Raw genomic sequence first — 26,253 nt, forward strand, 5'->3', positions numbered from 1 at the left:
GAGGGACAGAGAAAGGGAGAGAGAGAATCCCAACCCTCCCCCGCCAAACTGTGAGATCATGACCTGAGCTGAGATCAAGGGTCGGACACTTAACAGACTGAGCCACCCAGGTGCCCTGGACACCTGTTTTTAAAGTGAGCTCAGGAAGGCATATGGGAATGGCTCTCTCAGGTGGGTAAAGAGCATTTAAGAACTTGTTTCTTTAAAAAGAATAAAAACTCTGGGGGCGTCTGGGTGGTTCAGTCTATTAAGCATCCAACTCTGGCTCAGGTCATGACCTCACAGTCCGATCTGTGAGTGTGAGCCCCATGTTGGGCTCTGTGCTGACAGCTCAGATCCTGGAGCCTGCTTCAGAGTCTGTGTCTCCCTCTCTCTCTGCCCCTCTCTCCCACTCATACTCTGTCTCTGTCTCTCTCTCTCTGAAAAATAAATGGTGAAAAACAATTAAAAAAAAAAAGAGTAAAAATTCTGAACTGGCCCAGAGGGACACTAACATGATCAGGGTGTGACACTGTGGAGAGAAAAACAATATTTGCTTCCTTTTGAACCAGAAGGAAAAGGAAGCAGGAGCCACTAGCTTTGAAAAGTCTATTTGGCTCCATCCAGTTGATAGAGACAGTTGGTAGGGGCCTGTCTACACACATGGTTTTTAATGAAGAGATAAGTGTGGGTATTTTCTAGAACCATAGCTTTGTGGGCTTGGGTTAGAGATCCTCAAGTCCACGAAGCCCAGTCGTGCTGAGACCTGGTTATCAGAATCATCCAGGAAGATGTTTAAAACTACGGACCCTGGACTCAGACCCTACCTAGTGAATGATGCTCTCCATAAGTAGGGCTGGGACCAACTGACAGAATCCATAATTAGGTCATATTCTGGAATGTATTGAATCAAAAGAAGTTTTCTTATTCACTGAGTATAATCTAGGCTCTTAGGATCCTTTAGTCTTACATTCCTCCTGGGCAATCCAATTATTTGGCAGTATGGTTCGGGTTTATTTGTTCAACCATTATGCCACGCATTGTGCTAGACAGTGGGCTTATGGAGCGGAAAGGACACAGCTCTGCTCATGAGCCCATGGCCCATGGGGGCATCTACAAACCAACCATTTTTTCCAGGTGTGCAAAAGGGGCCTCTGCCCTGAGTTTGAGACCTGAGAGGAATCAAAGAAGTTGACTTCTTTGCCACATTCAGCTAGGAGACTAAGTCCATTGGAAGACTGCATGCCTGGAGGCAGGAGACTCAGCTGTGCCCCACTGGGTCACAAGTCAGCCAGCTCATGTGCAAGGGAGCCAGTGTGACTGGCCTCAAGGTATAAAGTCTGGTAGTCCATGTTTGGATCTACAGGTGTTACTTGTTTTTCAGGCTCATATATACTGTGCACCCATGAGAGAGATTCACCTAAGTAAGGACATCGCAGCAATCATAGTGATACCACTTATCAGGACTTCATTGTAATGGTGCTTTATCTATTTCATAGAGAGACATCTCTGGAAAGAAGGAGCAATGTAAACTCAAAGAATTAGCACAAAGATATCAGCTTTAGGTTGTAAACCTTTATGTCAATAGAAAAGCATTTGATTCTACTTTTGAAGAACTGCCCCTATTCTCTGTTTTATTAGCCTGAAGGCATATTCTTGTAGACTCTTTAGCAAAGGCTGGTTATTCTGTATTTGCCTTGTACTCTTCCCACATCTGGGGAAAGCCCTGAGACCCAGTAGTGTGGCGACTTGTGCACTTGTTGCACACCCACACACCCACACACACACAGGGCCCCTTGGCACTTTGACATTGCACAGCATTGTTGCACATACTGATGTTCAGCTCTGCATCCCATGCCTCTGGGCAGCGGCTCTGATGGCCCTCCACGATGCTCACAGGGACTTCCGCCAGCACCTGCCGCCAGAGCACCTGCTGACAAGGAAAGCTATTAGGAACACTTGGCTGATTTTAGGCCACAGGCCTTTTTTTCCCCTTCTCTTTTGTGGAAAGACATTATGTCGTACAAAATAGGTGTGTATTTACTATGCGCGTGGTATGTGCTTCTTGGGTGTGGCCTCTATTGCTTCCTGGTTAAATATTAGTCTTTTCCGGTGTTGCACAGCCTTCAGTCTGCTTTAGAATCCTAGACAGGAGCAAGTCTTGGTGAGGAGCTCATTTTTTCTCCTATGGGGGAGCTGCACCCCAGGAGTGGTGGCCTGATCTGCCCAAGCTGATAGCTCTTGTGGATGACAGTGCCACAGCTCAGCTCTAGGACCCTCAATCGTCTGTCCATCCAAGTAAGGTATTTTGTGTTTTTAGCAGTGTTACTTTTAATCCAAATCAGCTTGATCCCATCCTTGTCTTCAGTTTTACAAGACTTATGAAGAGATAACAAATGAATACAGCAGGGAGCTCTGAGCGGTGGTGATTTTTAATGTAACTAATGACTGCTCCTTTTCCTAAATCTGTTCTTTATTCTTTAGTGGGCAAAAATGTGCCTAGTGCATGCAGTAATATGAACCTCACTTTCCAGGGCTTTTTGTAAGTGTGTGCCATGGTGTATATACATCCTTCTTCCAATGGATGTTTCTAAATAGTAGCCCTGTGTATCTGACTACTTTGCATGGGAAATTTATGGCTTTATGGCATTTTTTGGTGTGAAAAATAGGAGTGTGTGTAGAGATGAGTTTAGGTCTTTGCCTTTAGAAAGACATAGCTATGCCTCCCTTGAAATGGCAACTAAATTAGGTAATAAATATCAGGTCACCAAGATAACAAATGAGAAAAAGCAATTGGTCTAACAAAAATGTGTGCTTATGTACTTTCTAAAGCATTTAAGGAATGCATCCTTTATCTTCTTACTTGCATTCAAAAGCAAATTCCAACTAGAGTCGCTGGCTTTTGCCCTTATTTTGTCCCCTCCACTTCCCCAGAGCAGGAGAGCATTGGGGTGCACGGCCCGATGGTGACCCACCAGCAAGTGTATCGCAGGTCAGGATAATAGTTCGTGATTGTCAAACTTCCCAAATCCAAATATGTGTTTAAAACAGGACAGCATGTCACACACATATCTCTGTATGACAGTTGTCTGTGATTTATTGGCACTTGGCAGTGGGTGTGTTCGGCTCATTCAACAGCAGACCCTGTCCTTCCAGGTCGGCCTTCCAGCTTGGGCCTTCACAGGCTCAGTGTTTCTGCTGCTGATCCTATTTATAACTACCACCACCATATCTAAGTGGGGTCCAGACAATTTGATGCATAAAATGCAAGGCTGCATTATTTTGAGGTTAAGGAGCAGGAACAGAGGCTGGGTGGGAGAGGAGAGTCAGTTATGGTGTATCCAATTTGCTGTTTTCACAAAGCATGCTGTAGTGAATTTTTGTTCTGCAAACCTAATCCTATATTGGATGCAGGAGGCAACTGATACATTAGATGCAGCTTTGCAAGCAGTCCTGTACTGCACTAAGCTGTGTGGCCTTGGGTGAACCACTTGCCTTCTCTGAGCCCTTCCTGCTTCTTTGGGGAATGGGGGGCACTGGCTTGGGTGAAGGCCAGAGCCACTTTTTTACCGTATGCTGTGCCCAGTACCTGGCTGAGCTGTGAGCTCCAGATGAACCTGGTGGCCTCTGAGAGGAGCAAAGTTGGGATTTGCTTTTCCTCTAAGCATCTTCCTTTCTTACCTGGGAATCTGTGGAATTGCCCTTAGTTTGGAGTGGTATTGGGAGAGTTTTCATATGTTTCCTCCTGAGTGGTGTTTTACAAAGGTATACTCTCAAGAAATCTTGTGTGTGCATTTCTTTGCTCTTCAGTTGGCACATTGCTATTTGAAATGATTATTAGGAGAAATCATAGGTAATAATCAATCTGCAAGAGTGTTTAGGCTGGCTGATCATTGAAGAATAGGCATTTACTTCTATTGCAAATCAGTTATTCACAGACCTGTTTGGCCAGCAGGAGGTGAAAAAAATTTTTTTGCCAGGGTTGTCGATGTCTTGAAATGCCTGCAGATCAATAAAAGCTGCAGGTGAGTTTACCTTAGACAGAGGCAACTATTATTTTTAGGACACATTTTGAGCCATAAAAATAAATATTCACTTATGTCTGTTGTCCAGATGACCTTGGGGGGAATAATGTCCAGTGAGTTCTGGGAGAGGAAGACATTGGGGCCAAATGGTCCAGAAGGAGCATCTCATTTTTTATGCTGCTTTTATATTTAAATCTGTAGATTATTTACCACTTTAAAAAATAAAACCAAGCAGAGCCAGTAATGAAATGTTTATGAGAAATTGCTACAGTGATCGCTGAGCTTGTAACAGAATGTTGCAGTATTCCTTATATTGACAAAGTAGAACCTATTTGGCATTGAGGTATAACAAGAAATGATCAAACCCAGATGCTTTCCTAAAATTATATTTTCAGTGCATTTATATGTCTGTTACAAAGTGTGCTACATGCTAAAAATATTTTCCTTTGTAGGCTAAGGGAATTTCAAACCACATTGAGAGCTACATAGATCAGATGGTTTTTCTTAAAGAGCATTTAGGGCATCCTGGTTGTCATTAGTCCTGACCTTGCAATACGACATTGTTTATGCCAGGAACCTTCACAATTCACTTCTTAATCTCAGCAACTTTATTGGCATGAAAATGCATGGAAGGGAGACCAGAGTCAATACGTCAGACTTGGGGGCTAAGACTCCAGGGCAACAAGTGATAATAGGGTTGAACTGGAGAGAAAGGCCCTCACTCCCATGGCCTGTTTATGGGGAGAGGTTGTCTTCCCTGTTGGCAGCTCCTCTGGTCTTCATCTCCTTTGCTCTGTATTCTCTTCCTTTTTCCTCAGTTGTGTGTGCAGTCACTTTTCATATTCCTTGTGGCCAGACAAAGATACGTTCTCTGTAAGACTCTTCCTGGTTATACTTATTGGAAAGTTGGCTTCTCCAGAGTTCTTGCTGAGTTTCTCCTCCTCAGATTGTATTTCTTCATCACTGTCGGTGATTTTGTGACTGAAAGATGTCTGCCTGAGTTTTGTATAAATGCATCTAGTGAATGAAAGTGTAAATGGGGGCGCCTGGGTGACTCAGTTGGTTAAGTGTCTGACTCTTGATTTCAGCTCAGGTAACGATCTCATGGTTTGTGAGGTGGAGCTGTGTGTCGGGCTCTGTGCTAACAGTGCAGAGCCTGCTTGGGACTCTCCCTTCTCTCTCCACCCCTCCCCTGCTCACTTTCTCGCTCTCAAAATAAATAAGTAAATAAACATTAAAAAAAAAAACCTGTAAATGGGTAAATCCAGGAACATGTAGGTTAGATAGCTCTGTGTAGAATTGTATTTATCAATTTAATCTTTCTCTCTTCTTAATTATTACATTAGCTTTAAATGCACATAGCTACTATCAGGATTTTAGATGTTTTTGCATCTAACACCTGGTCATATTGGTACCTTCAGAGAACAATTTGGAAATATCAAATTTCATTTTACAATATTCTTAGAACAACAGTGGGCTTATTGTTTTGAGAGAGATGGGACCAGAAACAGAATGATCCCCTTTATAATAAGGCACATGAGAAAGAGAACTTGCTTCCTCATGTCCACCCGTCCTTTGGGAAGGGACAGGCACTTGTTCGTTGTAGCTCAGCCGTGCCATATCACCATAGGCCCCATCAGTGGCATCACATCTGTGCGGTGGTCAGGTGAGGCTTTGTATCATGATGTCACATCTCATTGATTTGATACCTTTGAAAGTTTACTTAAGTTCAGAATATCAGACATACGGCCCAGGCTTTTGTTCTGGGGTTGGGGGGTGGGAGGAAGAGGAAGGGAATTAGCATCTACCGGCCCATCTTTGTGCCTCTTGCTTTATGGGCTATTTCATTTCATCCTCAGCTCTGCAAGACAGACAGCATAATCTCCTAGAGGTCATGTGACATGCCCGAGGTTACACAGCTTCTAGCTGGCAAGGATGGAGGTAGCTGAGGTCTAAATTCTGAACTGTATATTTCTTATTACACATGGCTTTGTACAAAGATTGTTAAGCCACATTCATAAGACAGCACTTAAAAGCAACAACAGCATATCTAGTGGTATATTAGCCTGGTTTCCAATGCTCTTGGACCTCAGAGAGCAAGGCAGTGAGGTAAGAAATGTTCAGATGGAAGGCAAAACTAAAGCAGACCTCAGTATTTATGGTATAAATTGAAATCCATAATTGTAAAGACAGAAATGACCAGCAGATTGTTAGGTTTAAGAGAATCTAACATACGTAATGTTAATATGAATATGAATTCCCTGGGTAGATTCTTAAATTCTGCATATTAGGTGCTTATGATGAGGCTAATAAAGCTTTAATGTTCTTTGTGGTTCTTTTTCATCTCTCCTACTACTGAGCACAAAAGCTGTGTTGTATGCAGAATGGCTGGGTTGATCCCTAGTAGAGAGAAGTTATGTTTGGTATCTAAAGAACAATGAGAGTTTGCTGCTTGGCTGATCAATGCTGGATCAAGTTCACATTCCCTGGCTCCTACTCTCCCACCTACACAGGCAGGGGGGTGGAAGTGGAGCAAAGGAGGGAGGCTGGGTCCTTTCTTCACTGAGAAAGAGATGTGAGCTTGGGCTTTCCTAATATGGACACAGCTGAGCCTGTGTAGCATTAAACATTGATTTAATCCACTGCTGGAGGAAACATCCTACAAAAAGTGAAGAGATTAGCAGCCAATTAATTCCGGCCCTTCCCGTTGTTTTCCTGGAACACCTCTTCTATGGATCTAAATGTTTGGTGAACAAACAGTCTGGAAAATAGCTTTTTCTCATGTATTATTTATATTTGGGACAGCCATCCTACCCACCCTCCCATTGTGATGGATTTTACTTTCCTTACTCTGTGTGTGGTGTGTGTGTGTGTGTGTGTGTGTGTGTGTGTGTGTTCTTACTTCTGAACAGAGGTGGGATGATTTAGGCCCATTGTGCTTGTTTGCAAATTGTGACTTCATTGGGTTCTCTTGGGAGGCCAGATGAGAGGCAAGCCAGTCTGAGTGCCAATGTTTTTAAAAATAGACATGCTGGGGCCCCAGACTCCCAATGCATAGCCTCCTTTAAAGGTACCATGAAGCACAAGGCACTCCCAGTGCAAATATTTACAGGTACCACACCCACTCCATCTTAGGGAATAACCAAAGGGACCTAGGCATGAGCGTTTGCGTTTCAAGCTACTGAAATACTAACATATATGTTTATGCTTTTAAAAAATAGTAACTAATATCTTCTGTAAGGCTTGTTGCCAGAGTAGTTTTCCTATAGCATCATTGTAGTGTGTTTTTCTAAATAAGGAAGCCCATCTGGTAAGAGGATGGTGTCCAACACTAAGCAGGATCAACCTGGGTTGCTTCCTGTGCAGAACAGTAGCTTTTGCACATAACGAAGGGTCTTTTCCATTGGTTCACACTGACCCTTAATCATGGCCAGAAGTCTTCCAAATGCAAGATATTTGTTTCCAGGGAATAGGTGGCAGCCATCGACATAATTAGAACATTGTCTACAGGGGATGAGTGGGGAAATAACCACCTCATATATACAGCTTTCCAGGTTCCCTGAAAGGCAAGGATCTATGCTGCTTCCACTCAGGATCCAGAATTGTATTAACTGCGAACCTGGAAAAAATTCTGAAAAGCCAAATACCCATCCATTCTTGCCTCCCTTCTGGTTAGTGTTGAGATCTTCCATTTCTTTTCAATCTTTTGTCTATGTGTGTACTTAACTAATCTTGCTGAGAAGTTCATCCCTATGTGTAAACTATAGGAAATGCTACGCTGGGTCAGGCTGACAGCATTGTGTCTGCTGACTACCCAGAGACTTATTGAAATAGAACTTAATAGATGGCTGTCCTCTGTGGCACTGACCTTGAAATTTAGATGTCTCCCAAACATCTGGAATTTCTTAATAGTAACTTGTTAGAGATAGGTCATCATTAAAATGATCTAAACCAGGGGTTCTCACCACTGGCAGTACAGTGGAATCACGGGGGAGGCATGGGGGTGGAGAAGGCTTTAAAAATGACTGATGCCAGGGTTCCACTCTCAGGATGTGAATTTAAATGGTCTGGAGTGCCACCTGGGCATTGGGATTTGTAAATCCTCCTGGTGATTCTAAGAAGCAGTCAGGGGACCCACTGATCTAAAGCCACACCTAAATAACTTTATATTTCACCTGTGAAACTCTTTAAGGTCAAAGTGTCCGTGAATGTTAAGCTTCTGTAAAGAATTGCAGTCATACAGATGCTGAAGGGGTATACAATATCTGTTTTCTGAAATGGCCATTTCAATGGATTTTTATGGTATGGGATAATATTTTATGGGCTGTGTTTTGATCTGACGTTGATCGGATCCACATAATAAGCAACTATTTTAAAGTAAGACAGTCATGCTAGATGTTCCTTAAGCTCTCATGCTAGAGTAGAAAGAGTACTACATTTACAGCCAGGAGATCTAAGGGCCACACAATATTAAGTACTAAATACAGGAAAATTTAGGGCACCTGGCTGGCTCAGTTGGTAGAGCATGTGATTCTTGATCTTGGAGTTGTAAGTTCAAGTCCCACGTTGGGTGTAGAGATTGCTTAAAAATAAAATCTTAAAAAAAAAAGATACAGGGGCACCTGGGTGGCTGAGTCAGTTAAGCGTCCAACTTGATCTCAGCTCAGGTCATGATCTCAGGGTTCATGAGATCAAGCCCCATGTTGGGCTCTGCATTGACAGCATGGAGCCTGCTTGGGATTCTCTCTCTCTCTCTCTCTCTCTCTCTCTCTCTGTCTCTCTCTCTCTGCCCCTCCCCTACTCTCTCTCTCTCTTACAAAATAAATAAATATGAAAAAAAATTTTTTTAAGGTCCAAAAATTCCCCAAGACTCAGTTTCTTCATCCTGAAAATGGGACTGTGTGGGAAACAAACAGAATGGCCTACATGTGGAAGCACTTTGCAAGCCTTACAAAATTGACCACCCTGGTTCTTTCTACCAGTTCTGAGGTTCCGTCATCTCTGATATACGTAGCAGTTCAGTACTTTTTGTGTCTTAAGGTCTCTTCTGTCCAGCTTCTAGCGATGTTGTAGTCTTAGTTTTAACAGTCTAGAATTTGATAAATAACAACTGCACATCACATGTGTCTCTCGATTTTCACAACTCTCTAAGAAAGGAGGCTTAGACCTCACACGATGGATATATGGCAGAGCCTGGATTCAAAGGCTGTCTGCATGCTCCTGCTACCATGCCGTGTCACTGCCTGGTCACATGTGTGTCCTGAGGTGAGGGACTGTGTCTTACTCATCTCTGTGTTCACAAGCTAGTGTTCTGTTTTGCAGTAGGCTCTCAGTACATTTGTTAAGTGACTAACCTGTCCATATGTCCAGTCTACATTCTTCTTCTGGAGGTCAGAGCTCATTTCCTCTGGTTTTGATATCAAAAAAGATAAAATACTTGGTTGGTTAACATTTTTATAGTATTTCAGTGTGATGTCTGTATAGCACTGTATTTACTTTTGTTTTATATTTTAACAGTTTTTTCCCTTGAATTTTATGACTATAATCATACGTCCTTACCTTTTGTGCTTCACTTCTAAGTGTTTTTAATGGAGAGAAATATTAGAACCATAACATTTTTTCCAGACCCCCTTCCTCTCCCAGAAAAAAAAAAAAAAGAAAATTAAAGAAAGAAAAAATAAACCAAGAATATTTTATTTATTCTTATTCCTCCTTGCCCAAAACAGAGTTAAGACAGCTTCCAAAGCAAAATACAGAATGATAAAAATAAATTAAAATATTAAAAATGAAGCAATGTGAAAATAATGGCAAGAAAATAAGATGGGGCCAGGAATTAAATTAGCATACAGTATGCACTCCCTGCAGTTCCTATGCTTGGTTTAGTGTAAGGTCACAGAATTTTCTAGAAGAGGGAAAAGGGATCAATTTGCAGTGTTCATGAGGTAAAACAAACCAGGTGCCTCAGTCCAGCTATTCCTGATGTTGATACCAGGGAGAAGTTTTTCCTGTGGGTCCTCTCAGAAAATTACTCTTTAATGTAATAAACAATCCTCTGAAACCATCCTTACGGTAAACATTGTGATGGATTTTATGGGGCTGTTTCTTATAATGTGCCTCAATAAAGGTTGATGGCTTCTTACCAGAACATAATGCGATAAAAGGAATTTCACAGAGCACCAGTAAGATGTAGTCCTGCGCCAGCTGTATGGTGGTCTGCTCTAATCCAAAAGGATCTTAGAGTATCTAGGGTAAGGGTTTGGTCAATCAGAAAAATCTGTAAACCTTCTGACAATTGATGTGTGTGGAGGAAGTGGGTAGGGGACCGTGTGTGTTGTAGGGGTATTTTTTTTCCTAGGGTGCCAACAGCTGATAGCTAATGCTTCAGATTCTCAGAGGGGATCTACCAATGCAAGAACCAAGCATGTTCCCTCAGGCACGTTCCGTAAAAGTTTCTAACAGTTTGGGGTTATGATAGCTGAGAGAAAGAGGTTCTGTGAGCCCGTTCACTGCAGAACAAATGTGGGAAGGATTTCCTTTTTTGAAAACCATGCTTTATAAGGATTCCACTAAGAGGTCCATTGGGCAGGGCCAAAATCCTTGTGAGAGAGAATTAGGCATTCATTCTTACAGAGACACAAAATGGGCAATAATAGAAATTATAGCTTTTCTAAAATCAAACAAAAGATATCATAAAGGAATGCTACATTCTAAAATGGTAGAGCAAAGTTTAAAGACATAGACATATGAGAACTTTGACCCCAATCAGGATTACTTCCTTGTTGTTATTTGCAACTTAAACTAGCCTTGATTTTATTTCCAGTTTTGTGTAGATGCTTACTTTTCCATTTACCCTTGATATATGTTGGCTATAGATCCCTTCTGAAACCAGCAAAAGCTTCTGGACCTCTCTACCTTGTTTGGTATTAAAAGGTCTTTTGACTTCTTACAGTAGATAGTTTTTCCTCTGCTGTGCCCAAGGGAGTGTAATTTGCCATCTGAGGCTGTTTGGACTAATTAAAGGGCTCCCCTTGTCTGCCCTTTCGGCCTTCTAGGTGACTAAGAAAGTGTGCTGCTGCTTCTCATTCCTCCGGACTATAGCTCATCATGAAACAGAAGCACATATCCATCCTAACAACACGACATTGATATCACTATCTTATTCCAGTGAAAGGAGTCATTTCCTCTTAACAACAACAACAAAACCAAAACAAACAAACAAAAAAAACAGAAAAAGGTTTTCTCTCCAAAAGTAGTCTCCAGCCACTAGATTAAGTAATGCTTTTATTCTAAAGCAATGGCATTTTCCTCAGCCTCTGAAATTGTCTTCAGCTATTATAAACTGCATTGACAAGAAAGTTTCTTAGAACAACTTCCTTTCAAAACTTGCATCTCTACTAGACGAAACATTTTTCAAAACATAATTCAAATAGAAAACATCTGTTTTTAAAAGATAGCTTTAAAGTGCTTTCACCACTTTCTTAAAGATAGTTATTAGACTATCCATCCCTGACTACGGAATTCCAATTTTTAAAAAGTGGTCTTCTTCCAGTTTCTCCACACCTTACCTTTGTCAGGGTCAGCCCAGGAAGAAAGAGAGATTCAGGTGGGCAAAAGGAGAAATGTGTGGAAGTTATATTGAACACAAAAAAAGAATTAAAATTTTTCTAATAATATTTTCCCAATAATTTTGAAATATGTTACTGTTTTATTCCAAATTAAATTCAGCTGCTAGCACCATTTTAGAATATAATTTTTATGATTAATATTAGGGAATTAGGAATCTTTATTTCTCATTTCTATTTTTATTTTCTTTTTGCTTTTCTGTTTTTATTTTTTTTAAGTCATTTTAGAAGTACCCTAGCAATGAACTGAGGTCCATGGTCTTTCTCTTTAAAAAATGCACAATTTTGTGCTCTTTACAAAACAAGGTATTTTAGTGGAAAAACAAACAGGAGCTAATTAGAAAGATCTTCATCTTGAGACTCTTCCCCTTGAAATTTCATACGCTATTCATTCAGCCATTTGTTCCTATGTCTTCCACTCACTTACTTAACATACGTATTTCGTATCTACTATGTGCCAGCAGTGTTTTTATTGACTGGACAAAAATCAACAAGAAAAGAGACAGTATCTCTTTCTTCCTGGACTTTATTTTTTTTTCTTCCTGGACTTTAAAGCCAGTTGGGGAGATAGACATTCAACAAATTAATAAAAAATAGCTCTAATAGAATGTACAACACAGAGCAAGCCCTAATGTAAACCATGGGCTGTAGTTACTAATGATGGATCAAATATTGGTTCATGAATTGTAACATGCAGCACAGTAATGCAAGATGTTAGTAACAGAGAAAACTGTGTGTTATGTTGGCATATGAAAACTCTGCTTTCTGCATAAATTTTTCTGTTAACTGCTCTAAAAAATAAAGTCTTAATTAAAAATAAAAAAAAATTTAATAGCTCTAAAAGATAAGCAATTTAAAAGAAATAAACAGGATGCTATTAGAAGGAATAGCAGGGGTGACATAATTTGGATTGGGGAATAAAGAAAGACCTTTCTGGAGTTGTTGTTAATAAGTAGGAGCCAGCCAGGCAGAGAAGAGAAAGAAGTACATTCTTGGTGAAGCAAAGTGATATCATTTGAACTACCTTTGGAAATATTCTTCTGACTTCTCCATGGAGGATGGATCATGGGTGTGGTCATGAGGGTGCATGAGTACAAAAGAGACAAGTTAGGAGGAACTTAGAATGGACCATAGCTTTTATCTACTCAAAGTAGTAGTAGAACAGAATGACAGTAGGATTCTTTCCTTTGCTCAGTTTATGCCAGAAGCCATTAGGTTCTCCATGAGCCACAGGCTAGGAAGACAGAAGACTGTTAACAGGCAGCAAGACGGGGTTCCCAGGTCTCCATTCCTAAGATCTTTCCAGCAGCTCAGTGGGATTTTTAGAATGAGGAACAATCGTGTGTGTGTGTGTGTGTGTGTGTGTGTGTGTGTGTGTGTGTGTGTATCTGAGACTACAATAAGATGAGAATTATAAGGGAAAACAAGCCTTCAAGTACTAACTATCCAGCTGTAAAAACAGATTTTCATAGAAATCTGTGTCGGATTTAATTTTCAATAGTTATCCATTCCTGCTACTGGATTGTTGGAATTTATTTTGTTTTTTGTTTCTTTTAAGGCTACGTGTCAAAAAATTTTTGATAAGTCAACAAAAAGGATACTTAAGGAAGGTCCACTTTAGGCAGGGTGCTGTTTTAATACATCAGTGTTGAACGATTTGTAGCAGAGTTCTTAGGGATAGTGAATTCCCAAGGAAAAAAATTCTAGTGAGTAAAGGGAAGTGTTTACCAGTATATAGATTTCTATTGATTCTGGAACTGTAATTAGCAGCGTGGAAGCTCAAATAGTTCAAGGTTTTGTTTCCATTTAAAATTAAGCAGCTCTGCATATACATAATCCACTTCATCATTTGTAACTTTTATCTGCCTATGTGTACTGTGCACTGGAAATTTGCAAGACATTCACTATTTTTATGCATTTCTTTTACAGTGAAAAATTGTATATGATAGTTGTACATTACATAAGGATTCACCACCACTTTGAAAAATCTTTACCAAATGAGCATGCATTTCATAGCACTTAGCTAGTAATGATACAAAATGGCTAATATGCCTATCTAACTCTATAGAGTGACTTTTTTTTTCTTTGTATTCCTGGAAGCACAAACACTTAAGAATCCCCCATTTGAGCAGACCTGTTGTTTATTTTAGGACATATAAGTGCATCATCAATGTAATTTTAAGTAGTCCAGTTATGAATATGGGATGAAGGGATAAAATAAAGTTTTCCACTCTGATGTGTCCATTAAGAAGCTCCTCTTTGTGTAAAATACTCCGTGGCAAAGTTGCTTCTATTTAAAGTATTGAGTTTGATCTTGGCTTTGATCTAAAGCTTTTGATCTTGAAAGAAGGATGGGGTAGCAATAAAGAGAGGGCAAGACAGATTTTCTTTAAAGAAATGCGATAAAGTTAAAGGGATGGTCAAGATCAACAAACAGAAATGCTACCCGACTCCTCTCCCCAAGCGCTCACCCCCATTCTGGTTCAGCCAACTTCTGATGCGGATGGGAAGAAAGTCTTTTGGGGGTCGGCGGAAAAACTTGGAGTATCGCAGGCTTTTACAAACTAAGGGGAAACTTTCCCCTAATAAGGAATACAGAATGTACCCTTTTAAATTCTCCCCCTGTCGCTGGCGGGGGTGGGGTGGAGGTGGGGTTCCATGGGCAGAACGCGTGCGGTGCCTACTGCGCTTAACCGGAGAGTGTAGGCTCCGTCGAAGCGCGGGCGGTGCGCGGGGCTCGCCTTTACGCGCTCCCGGTTTCTCCCTGGGGAGGTCACCTGCCACAGCCCCGGAGTCCGGAGGGGCCACTGAAAAATGTCTACTTAATGGCGTCTAATCCATTCCCGGAAAAAAAAAAAGTCCACTAGGAAAGTTCCTTTCCGCTCCGCATAGACCATCTGGACACTTAGGTTTCTGACCGGAGAAGCGAGGTGGCCTGGCCGCGGGGGTGGGGGCACTTCTCAAGCTAAGCCCTTTCTCCTGCGGCCGGGCCGCGCTCCGGCACGCTCAGCGGCAGAGAAACCCTTTCGCGGGTCCCCCGGAGCCCGCGGGGGTGGGGGCTGGAAAGGTAAGGCGTGCGCGCCCGGCTCGGTCCGCGCGTGGGAGGACGCGGGAGCGCGGGCGCGGGCGGGACCCGGGGAGAGGAAGAAAGACGTTCGCAAAGAGAACAATAAAATAGGGACGCGCCGGCGGGGGCGGGGGCGGGCGCGGGCGCGACCTGAGGGGAGGCCGGCCCGGCCGCCTATACCTTTAAGGCAGGCCCCGCCTCCGCCCCAGCGCCCGCCCTCCGCCCGCGCCGCCGCCCCGGCCCCGCGCCGCCCGCCGCCCGCGCTGCGCCTTAGGTGTTGCGGGCCCCGCGCGCCCGCTGCTCTCGAGCGGGCTGGCCGGGCGGCGGGCGCTGGGCGCGGGCGGCGGGGCCCCGGCTCCCACCCTCACCTTCCGCGGTCGAGGTAGTGGGTCAGCGCGCCGAGTTGGTGGGGCGCGGGGGAGGGAGGCTGGGGCGGCTCCCGGGGTAAACTTGACTCTGTCCCCTTCCCCCGCAGCCGCTGCAGAGGGAACGCCAGGCCGGGGCGGAGTGCGGGCTCGCGCGGCAAGTGAGCGTCGAGGTGAGTGCGGGGGGCGCGCTCCCCGCGCTCCCGTCCCTCCTCTCCCTCCCTGGGGCGGTGGGTCCGGCGCCGCATCCCCGCCGCGGAGTCCCCGCGGCGCGACGCGCGACCGCGGTGGGTAAGATGGCCCCGTTCGGGGGGCTCCGGCGCGCACCGGCGCGGGGGCGGGCAGCCAGGCCCGTGACCGGAGGGAGCGGCCCGGGCGAAGGTCACGGCCTGGGTGCGTCGCACCCCCCGCGCGCCTCCCGGGCCCCCGGCACTGAGGCCGCCCAGCGGGCCCGGAAGGTGCCCGTGGCTTCCCCAGGTGAAGCGCAAGAAGGCTGCGTCGCGAGGCGGTCGATCGTTTCTTTCTCACGCCGAGGAAGGGCCCTCACGACCCGTCGTCCTGTTTAAAATGCTCTGTGGTTTTTGAACTTCAGGTCGAGAAATGGATTCGAATGAACCGGAGACCCCGAAAACGGAAGCGAAGGGAGACCGAACAAGTGTTTGAAAAGGTAGGGCCCCCGAGAGAGAGCACCGGGTGGAGTTCTTGAGAGAGCTCCCTGTCCGCCCCAGAGGACTTGGTCACAACAATAGAGTAGCGTTTGTTGTTTTTTTTTTTAAGTTTTAATTAAATTTACAGTAGGCTGTAAATTAACCTGGATAGTTACACAGAAAAATTGGTTGACAGTGCTAATGATTATGGACGTACTATGTTGTCAGGAAGAGGATGACCCCGGATGGAGCTATGTTTCATGTCCATTAAATAGAGCAATGGGACATAAGCGGGTTCCGTTATTATGTTAGACCAGTAGTAGTTATTATGGCAGTTGTTAAGGTACTTCTAGACGGGCGGGGGCGGGGGCGGGGGGGGGGCGTTCTGAATAAATTGCCCACAATATCGGGTTTCTCTGTTCGGTTGTGATAGACACAGCACACTCACTTAGCTTTGGGACTTTAAATTAGAGTAATCTTAAAAATGGAGGGAGACGATGGATTTCTTTTGAAACCCTAGGAGGGATTTTATTTACTGTAAAGCACATGAAAAACTTGTTTTTCTAAATTTAGAATTTCAGTATGTTACTTTGCAGAAGTTTGGACTACCTATTTTCTCCTGAAATTATATTAAATTAAAACTTGATTTGTCATTGTAATAAATAGTATGAAATAAGGTAAGTATAGTCTGTTGTTTTCTGAGTGACTTTTATTGAAAGCTCTTAAAAGTGAATAGCGTTTTCACAAATGTTATAGCAGATACGATTTTTGTTGCGCCTACTTAATTACTGTACTGTTTTTTGATTCTTGATAGCACCAGGGGATTAAAATAGATGTGTGTTGTTTTTCTGCTGCTAGAATGTATGATGAATCACTCCTGGTTCTGAAGCCAAGTTCTTGCTGATAGCATTGCTGCTGACTTCTGTGATGTGTTGCCTTAGTATGGGCATTGCAGCGTCCGAGAATGTGCACAAAGCACATCATAATGAAGGTGATCCCAGAGTTCCAGAGTGCATGTAAGGATACCAAGGCCAGCTTCTAAGAGAATGGGGAAAAGAACTGGCCTAGGATCCTGGTCATTTGTAGGGAGACATTCAGTGTGTGAAAAGTGGCACCCCAGCCCTAACCTTTTTAAACAGAGTCATATCTGTCAGTTCAGTTAAACAGTAATAGAAAAAGGTGTCATTTTGAAGAGACTTGAGTTTTCTGACCATACCTCGGCATGCTGTGGTAGGTTGTGTTTGTTTAACTTCCATGCTCTAGGTGTTTTAAAAAATGTAAGGTGATGAATCTGATCATAAAATGTCCAAAGAAGGGAAAAGTTTTATGGTTGCTTAGTATTGCAAAAAAAAAATTTCCAGCTATGATTTTTTTAAGCCAAAAATAAGATTACTCAAGTAGACCATATGCCAGGCGTGAATGAAGGGAAGCCGTTACCTTTGTGGATTACTAGGTACCATCACTCCCCAAATCTGAACTTGAAGTATTGTGACGCCTTCAGAGAATGAGAAGGGGGTGCTGAGGATTTCACCTACCAAGAAAATGGGGTTCTTTGCTGAGCCTTCTCGGCTCCGTAGAGGCTGTGTATTAGAGCTTATGGGCAAGGTGCACGTTTGACTTTTCTTAGAAAACGTGGGCAACAGTTTTAAAGAGGATACGAAAATGAAGTAGGTTGGGATCAACACACTGAACTTCATTTCAAAGAATGAAGCTGAAAGCTGAAGCTTTGAGGGAGGAGGTAGAGAGGTCAGAAGATGGGAGATTTCAGAGTTGGATCAGAGAATATTAATTATCAGCGTGTCCAGTCTTTCTTCCTGGCTCTGCGAGGCAGCCGAGCCCTTTGCCCACTGTTTTGCCTGTGTTACAGCCAGGAGAGGGTTAGGAGCTCTCTGAGGCAAAGCCTGTGATATTTTCAAGGGCAAGGTGAAATGGAGTGTGATCAGTGACCAAGGGCATCAGAGCAAGTTCTGAAAGGCACAGAGGCCACCCTGCAGCTGGAAGCCAGGGTGCCGTCCCCTGATTGCCTGAGTGTCTATTCTGAAGTACAGATCAAATTCTGTGTGGTAATGAGTATTTAAACCGAGGTCATATGTTAACCTTTTGCTACGATTTGAACCTGTTAGTAGGAATCTCAGTAGTTAACTCTCTGTTGAGTTTAGTAAGGGTTTTTAAATGTCTGCCACGCGACGAGTAGAGGCACGTTAGCCAGTTTCTCCTTTTTCCTGCATCCGCTGTCTATTTCTACAGCATTCAAGTAACACTGTGGTATTTTCAGCTTTTATTCATTTTATATTACTGTAAAATATGAAAACGAGTGGTAGTCATTTCTGGTAGGCATAATTTTCAGTCTACCCATCGCTTTTATTTGCCTACTTTGTTTTCTTTGCCCCGTCTCTCCCCCACGCCGCCCTTCCTCCATCCCCCAAGTCTGTATTTACATCTTCCAGGCTCACGTGGGACTCAGCCCAGATCTGACTGAACTTGGTTAACTAGTCTGTGTTTTACTGTGCTAGGGTCGGAACATTTCTCCTGCAGTGTTTACTGACTTGTGGAGAGCAGAGTCTCCTGACCTGCCCGCGGAAGGAAAACCGAGCAGCAGTGCGAGGCCACAGTGTGGAAGCGGGCAGCGGGCGAGGAATTATAGGTGGCGAATGTAATCTTACAGGAGGTATTTGTCCCCCTCACCCCACCCCCCGTAAAGAAAATCACGAAGGTGCTAAGTGGTAGGCACGGCCTGATCTAGGAGTTGAGTTTTTCAGTGAACTCAGAAGGGGAAGCAAAACAAACTTACCCTGTTCTCAGCTGTGGGTTAAAATAACGAATAATGAAATAAAGTAAACTGGGTGAGTGAGAGGTTCTACCGGGAGAAGTGATTTAAAATGCTCTCCTGGCCTTTCCCGGCTGTTCTCCTTCCTGTGCGAGTCCTTGAGTCCTTCCCTCCCACCCAGCCACCGGAGGCCCCGGGCTGTCTTATAGGTTTCGCTTCTCGTCTTCCTGAAGCTCATAGTGCTGTCTTATGCGTCTTCTGTCTTCCCTGATATTTACTTTCATTTTATTTTCTCTTCATACTTTAGCCCCCTTTCCACTAGGTGCAGCTCAGATCCTTTTTACTGTTCTCGGTCGTCTTCATTTTAAATTACAAACTCACCTCTCTTTTGCTTCTGGTCCTCAGGTGTTTTCTCCTTACATTATGATGTTCTTCCTTTTATGTTATTTCAAGTTCCTGTTACTTAGTTTCAATAATTTGTGCAGCAGAAAGGCAAGGAGAGCAGGAACAACTACACAAAGAACAATTAGGGAGAATGGCTCAGCTCTGCAAGGGGCAGTGAAACAATGGTGGTTGCAAAAGTGAATTGTATGTGTATTTTTTTTTAATAATGTTAATAGATTTTTCTAAATGGCTGTTGGTTTTGGAAGAGGAACATTTTTTTCCCTGCTTTTATCTTTCACTGATTCAAAAATAAATTCAAATTATCCATCACATTCAAAGATTAAGGAAAAACATACTTTTAAAATATATGTGAAATATAAAGATTTTAAGTAGTTTTTTTTTTTTAATTTTAAGGGTTAGTAATACTATACTACACAATAATAAATAGTATATTGAGGAAAAGAATGTGTGAATGACGTATGATTCCTTTAGAAGAAGAAAATTCCAATTTTCAGATTGCAGAGAAGCACCTGAAATCATGTTTTATACGTACCTGATAATGTACAGAGGATAAATTTTAAGATACTCTTTTCTGGTCATCATCGAGTATATATGATGTCACAGGTATTCATTGGCAAACTTTCAGAACGTTGAAAATTCAGTGATACTAAGGTTGACTATTATTATTGACAAGCTATCTTTTATGTGTGTTAGTTTGTTTCCAAGCTAGTGGTCTTGGCGAGGGTGAGTGTCTGGCCTGTGTTACGATTAGTCATAAGGAACACGAGGTGCAAATGGTTTCTAACAAAAGCACCCTTTAAGGTTACCTTAATTGTTCTTTCCTGCCAGAACCCTAAAAACAATACTCCAGAGCATAAGATTGTTAAAAATGTGGTGAAATTTTCCTTGAAATATCGAGTGAGACATAAAGATCTAGAGAGATGGTTGTGAAAATGTGGATTTTATAGTATTTAGTCGCCATCTCAGAGTCTTTGAGAAGAGAAAATGCGGACAGTTTTCTTTGTGATCTGGAGCATTTTCCCTCAGTTTTACTTCATGTGTTCTTTCCTCACATTTGATTCTGAACTGCAGTGATTATCTTGGTATGAATAATAATTTACAGATTAAAAAGTGTGTATAGAACCCATTTTGGCTTATGCATTTTGCCACATTTATTGCTCCTTTTAAAATTTTATATGTTCTAAGAAAATGCGTTTATTACAATTCTAATATTGAAATATTCAACACGTTAAAGGTAGGTACAAATTTTAAACTATTTAACAAAATGCTTTACTGCTGTTTGTCTTTTGTGACAAAGGTCTGTTTTATATTAAGTTTATGATTTCTGGAAAACTATTTAAGACTAATAAAAATTATCTGGCTCTTTCTTGGACCTGTAACAGCAGACGGTGACCGTGTTAGGCTTGACTCTGGAGCGATCAGGATACAAAGCTTTAGAAAATGGCACAAGACGAATTTAAAGAGTGCTGAACCAAGGGTCCCTTCACTTTACAGGAGCTACCCCACATTTAGCAAAATGGTAGGCTGCAGGCAGCCACTCTTATGCAACTGAGGCAGCATTGGTGTTGAGTGGTTTCCCAGGCATCGGTGCCCTTGCCTCTTTTTGAAAATGTTCCTGCCCTGTGAGAATTCATAACTAGTCTACATTTATATAGCTGTAATCTCTTACAATAGCTTCATTGATACTTGATCTCCATAGAAAAGCTTTATGGGTTCTAATGAGTCACTGCTCTTGAGGCACCAGCCGCCCTCCCTATCTGTGAGTGGCTTTGTGTCCTGTGTTGTACTGATTGTGCCTTTGGATGACAACTTACTTGAGTGATGGAGAGAGGCAGGGTAATTTATTAAAAGTAATTACAAAGAAACCTAACAAAAAGAGTAATTACAGTGCTGTTAATATGCAATTCGTTATTTTATTGCTGCAATATTTAGAACTGGGTCTTATTTGTGGGTCTCCCTTTTTTCCTTGTAAATCTCTGGCAAATACATAATTTATTAAATTCTCTATACCTAGGTCTCAAAGTAGATTTGGTTTTACAAAATCTTGGCTTTTTCTGCCTTTTTTTTTTTTAAACTGGACCGAGGAAGAATGGCTGAGAAAATGTATTTTTGGTAGCCTCAGGAAAGGAGGCTGATCTGCATAATTTTATGCCATTAAATTTTCATCTGTTCCATAGATTTATTTTTTTAAGAATCTGCGCCTTTAAGAAAATGTTCTAAGAATTTTGAGTGTACTGAAATTCCTTCCATTTTCAACTAGCATAACGGAGAAAATTAAAGTACAGTCATCCACTTACCTCACGCACTTATTCACGTATTTTAAAAAGAATCTGTGAATGGGACTATTAATATAATAATAGCTGACACTTGTCATGTGTCAAGCTCTATTCTAAGTGCTTTGCATGTACCCGCTCATGTAAATGTACCATTAAAGTAGTACCACCAACCAGCAGTGTGCTATGAGGATGTTGTAGACGGGGGCAAACGCTTTGTGAAAGTAGGTGAGGTATAAACAAATCAAATAATTGCTGCAGAAAAGAATGCTTTGGGCAAGATGTAAACAAATTTTTTTAGCCCAGGCTATTGATAGCCCTAGACCACGAGCATAAAGGACGCATCTCTAAATGAGGAAAATCCTAGCCAGCGAATGTTTTGAAAACACATGAAAGTGTGCAGATAATTACACTATTGTTGATTTTAGCAGATCTGATGCCAGCAGCCAGCAACTCTTCTGTGCCATGAAAGATGAAAGCCATTTTAATATAAAACATGAGTGTGGCTGGAACAGGGAGGCGGGCAGAGAACAATCTTGTGCCTTTTTAGTTACTTTTATAGGAAGCATTAGTTACATTCCTGTGATAGAATGCTTTACTTGGCCATCATTCTCATCTCAGGCGTTTTAATGATTGCTGTTTTGCGCCTAGCATCATACAGCAGTAATAAGATGCGTTATTTTAGTAGGACCTACTGATGTCAGTGTCATTTAGGACCTGTGAATGTTTCCATTCATCTTCTATTTCAGGAGGCGGACACTACTATGTGTCTTTAGGTATAGCTGACATGTATTTCACTTACGTTTCTGGGTCTCTGAGTGCAGCAGAACTGACACTCAAGCCTTTTATTTTATCTCCAGCACTTAGGGAAGGACCTGATTACATGCAGCCTTGATTACTATTTGTTGAATGAGTTAGATGAATGATTCCCACACATGGCACTTACCTTCCTAAATCATACTTGGCGATTACATTTTTTAAAAATTGTAATGTCCCAGTTCTTGTTTAATTATTTTGATCTTTAATGACAGAGGTTTTCACGAAGGCACATTGGGGAGAGCTTTCCTGGTTGTCATGGGTCATCTTTTTCATCTCGTCTATAAAGAGAGCTCAGAGCCAGGAAGACCTGACCCTGGTCCCAACTCTGCCACCCAATCATGTACTCCCTGAGTTTGTCACTTGACTTCTGCTTTCATCTGAAAATCCTTTCATTTAACAGGCCAGTTAGGCCAGTGTACCTTAATGATAAGATTAATGTGTGTGTTTGGCCTTGACTCTTACACTTTTATGATGTAATTTTTCTTTCGTCCATTTTTGGTATTTAGGAGGCTTATATTTTTGTTCTAGTGGTTACTTTGACATAATAATACATTTTGGTTTCTTTTCTTCACTTTATTTATTTTTTTGCTCTTGTGTATTGATTTCCTGCTGTGAGCAGTAGTGAAATTAGATGTTAACCTTTTCTTGCCCCTCCTCTTTTGATCTTCTGTCATGTGACTTGAAATACTGTTTTTTTGCTCCAGTTAAACACCTTTAACACAGCCAACAAGCTGACAGTATTTATACAGTCTTCCCATTTCCTCCTCTTTTTTTTTTTTTTTTTGGTAGTTGTACTAGATTTACAGTGTCAGCGCATGTAGACATAGTATACCATATGCTTTATAAAATCACATAGTTTTAATTCTGCAAGTAAATTTATAATGCTCATCAGCTGCCCTTATATAACTGATCTTCAGCAATTGGGATTTTTTGAAGCTAGTTCCAGAGTGGATTTCTCAGGAAGAGCTTGGGGCAACTATATTTCCTGAGGTCTTGCATTTTAATAAGTTTGTGCTCTTTCCATGTGAGGGTCAGTTCAACTAGACACAAAATTTTGGATTCATGTTTTCTTTGTTTAAGTGTCTTGAGTATGTTACTCCATTGTCTTGCATGAAGTCTTCTGCTCGTCTCAATTCTTCCCCTCAGAGTGACCTGGTCTTTTCTCTTGGACATCCAGATCATTTCTTCTTTAAATTCCAAAAATGTTACTTGGGTATGTCTCATTGTGGGCTAGTTTTCACAGTTGTCCACTGGCTTTTGAGCTTTATTTGCCTCATTTGTAAAATGAGAATAAATGGTAACTTTTTTTTTTTTTTTTTTTTTTTTTTTTTTTGCTACTCAAAGTGGATTTGAAGACCACCTAAGATACTGTATATAAAGTGCTTTACATTTATTTTAGTTTCTGTGACTCTTCAAAGTCCCCTGTTGTTAGGAACTTTAAAATTTAGAGTATTTTATGGGCATTTGGACTTGAGTTGGCTTTATATTTGGGATAAATCTAAAGTGGATTCTCTGAAGTCTTTTGTCTGCATTTTAGCGATGTATAAATGCATGCCGACTCCTTGCGGTAAGCAGGCGGTCTGTGCCCATGCGTGGAGAACTTCTGGCCTAAAAACAGTGGTGCTTTTTGAAAGAATCTCACGTAGAAAACACTTCCTCCATTATATTCTACTCACACTCTTCTCACACTTAGTTTCCCACATAAAACTGGGTTTACATGACCGTGGTCTACGTGTAGAACAATACACAGGAAAAAAAAATTTTGTTTTTCAAATAATGAGGGCTGAAAACTCAAGTCAGTTCTCATCAGCCAACATGTTTTCTTGGATTTGCTGTACATAAGTCCTATGTAAGAAGCTGCTGGAAAATACCAGAGACACAGGAGATGTCATTTCTGGCCATGGGAGATAAAACACACACATATCAAAGATCATTTACAAAGCAGCATGTGATAAATAAATTCAAACCAGTGTGGCACAAACTAAGGACATGAGTATATGATGCATTTTACCTGAGGCTACCCTGGACTCGAGTTTCCACGCCTGGGCCGTGTTTTGATAAAGCAACCTTTACACATGCAGCCTGGAAGTTGCGGTGGGAAGTTGGGTAACTGAATTAACTGAATCCATTTTAATGCTTTTACATGATTTGTAAGCACAGATAGGGGTTTGATTGACGTACATGTAAATAGTGTTAGTGTCTTTATTTGAAAATGTGATTCTTAAAAATAAATTCATCCATGTTTTTCAAGTAAGGCTGGAACCTATAGAAATTCTGCTGACACTTATGAACCAGAATCATTCAAAAACTCAAGGCTAGAAATATAATACTGCCTATAATTCCATGTTTAACACATTCCTTATTAAATTCTATTTTTATTTGAACCATTTATTTACTGACTTAACTGCATATCCACAGCACACAAAACCCCGAATAAGGAGTATGCATAAATACAGAGATGAATGGAAAACAGGCCTCAACTAGTTTACAGTTAGGTGTGAAAAACTGTATAAAGTGGGAAACAGAACTGAATCAAACGTCTATGAGTGGTAACGCAGGTATGTGCACAGAGTAGTTTGGATATCTGTAAGGAAAGGGAACCCTCTCACTTTGGGCATTTTGCGTTATCCGTAAGTCTGGTCCCGGATGATAGGGTATAAATATTTGTTCGAGTTTATTCAGCTTTTGTTACTTTGTAGAATTGAGGGTACCAGCATTTCGGTTCTCAAGATTCTGATGGTCTTCCCGAGAACATACTGATGCTGCAGTTAGCACTTCCCTTCAGCTTTTGCAAAGTGCCACTGCCAGGTCATGCTATCTCTGGGCTTGAGGACGTCAGGTTTTCAGTCTGTTTCACTCTATTTTTGCCCTTTTATTTGCATCGTTAAGTTTTGGAGTTTTTTCCTTCCCTAAACTTTTGGTTTCAGAATCAGGGATGGTGACTGCAAGCTCTAGAGCCCGTTTCCTCTTGTGATTCTTGAACGTTGGATCGTGTTATTCACAAAGCATCGCACTTGTTTCAGCACCAGAAATATAGCATGACCTTTAAAAAAAAAAAAGTATTAAGGAAATAATTCTATGCCCCTTTTACCTTTCTGATGATGAGCACAGACTCATCGAACGAGCTACAGAATGGCATTAAGTGCACATCCAAATCATCAACATTTTAAATGTCTCTCTACAAATCAAGAAAGGTTTGTTTTTCAGAGTGTTAAATTCTAAATCATAGGTATGTGAAGGTTCAGACTTCATAGACACGAAGCAGGAAAACAACCTGATTTGCAGTGGTTAATACCAAGGAAACTATGTAAAGTGGGAAAAGATGGTCTTAGAATATGTTTGTACTTCCCTGGCATTTTCGCAGAAAACAGGAACAGTAGCCCTCTTAGGCAGCTGCCTTTATAACTGAAAGACAGAAAGCTTATGCTGTTCGCTTTCTGTGGCCATTTTCATTTGATGTCCAAGGAAAGAAATTCATGGTCTCCATGAGGAGCAGGAGAAGTCAAAAAGGAACAGCACAAATCTAGAAGAGAAGCAGGTCACAGCTCTGGACTGAGTTCGTGTACAATTTGGTTTCTCACTTTTTCTTCTTAACTGTCAGCCACACAAACTCTAGTTTTCAGTGTCGAAGGTACGGTGTGAGCATTTATTCCTGACGCTAATGGTAAAGGATGCTGAGTGCTTCCACAGACAACAGAAGATTATGGTTCTGATTCTCTCTTTTAACAGTTTCATTGAATTTAATGTCCTGTGTCTTTTATATGACATAAAATTCACCCACATACAGTTTGTTGGGTTTTAAGACACTTACACAGTTGTGCAACCATCATCACAATCTAGTTTTAGAACATTTCCATCACCAAAACGTTCCCTTGTATCCATTTGTGGTTAATCCACATCCTGACCCCTAGCCCCAGGGAACTACCAATTTGCTTTCTGTCTTTAGTTTTGCCTCTTACACAAATTTCATATAAATGGAATCATACACACTTTAGTCTTTTGGACCTGGCTGCTTCCATTTATCATCCTGTTTTGAGTATCAGAAGTATTGCGTATATTTGTGTTTGTTCCTTTTCATTATCAAGTAGTATTCTATTGTGTGGGTGGACTGCATTTTGTTTATCTGTTTACTGCTTGATGGACATTTGGGTTTTTTGCAGTTTTGGCTTATTATGAATAGTGTTTAAGTGTCTTTATGTAGACCTACTTCTTTTGGGCATGGCTTGGCCATAGGGTAAGGGTATGTTTAACTTTTCAAGAAACTGCTAAACTGTTTTTCCAAAG

At 41.6% G+C, this 26,253-nt stretch overlaps 1 protein-coding gene across 6 annotated transcripts in view; it reads left to right on the forward strand.

The window, feature by feature from the left end:
* AOPEP (aminopeptidase O (putative)) overlaps nt 1–26,253 on the forward strand; it is a 340,077-nt gene that overhangs the window by 248,846 nt on the left and 64,978 nt on the right. For all 6 annotated transcript variants that reach the window (XR_006210295.1, XM_042963287.1, XM_042963288.1 and 3 more), the window contains 2 exons: nt 15,169–15,231; nt 15,651–15,725. Coding sequence is in view for 5 of the 6 variants with exons in the window: in XM_042963287.1 (XP_042819221.1) it covers nt 15,169–15,231; nt 15,651–15,725 (138 nt within the window). In the remaining variant the exon portion in view is untranslated. The remainder of the gene's footprint in view (nt 1–15,168; nt 15,232–15,650; nt 15,726–26,253) is intronic.

Source organism: Panthera tigris, chromosome D4 (assembly GCF_018350195.1).
Source record: "Panthera tigris isolate Pti1 chromosome D4, P.tigris_Pti1_mat1.1, whole genome shotgun sequence".
Classification (NCBI taxonomy): Eukaryota; Metazoa; Chordata; class Mammalia; order Carnivora; family Felidae; genus Panthera; species Panthera tigris.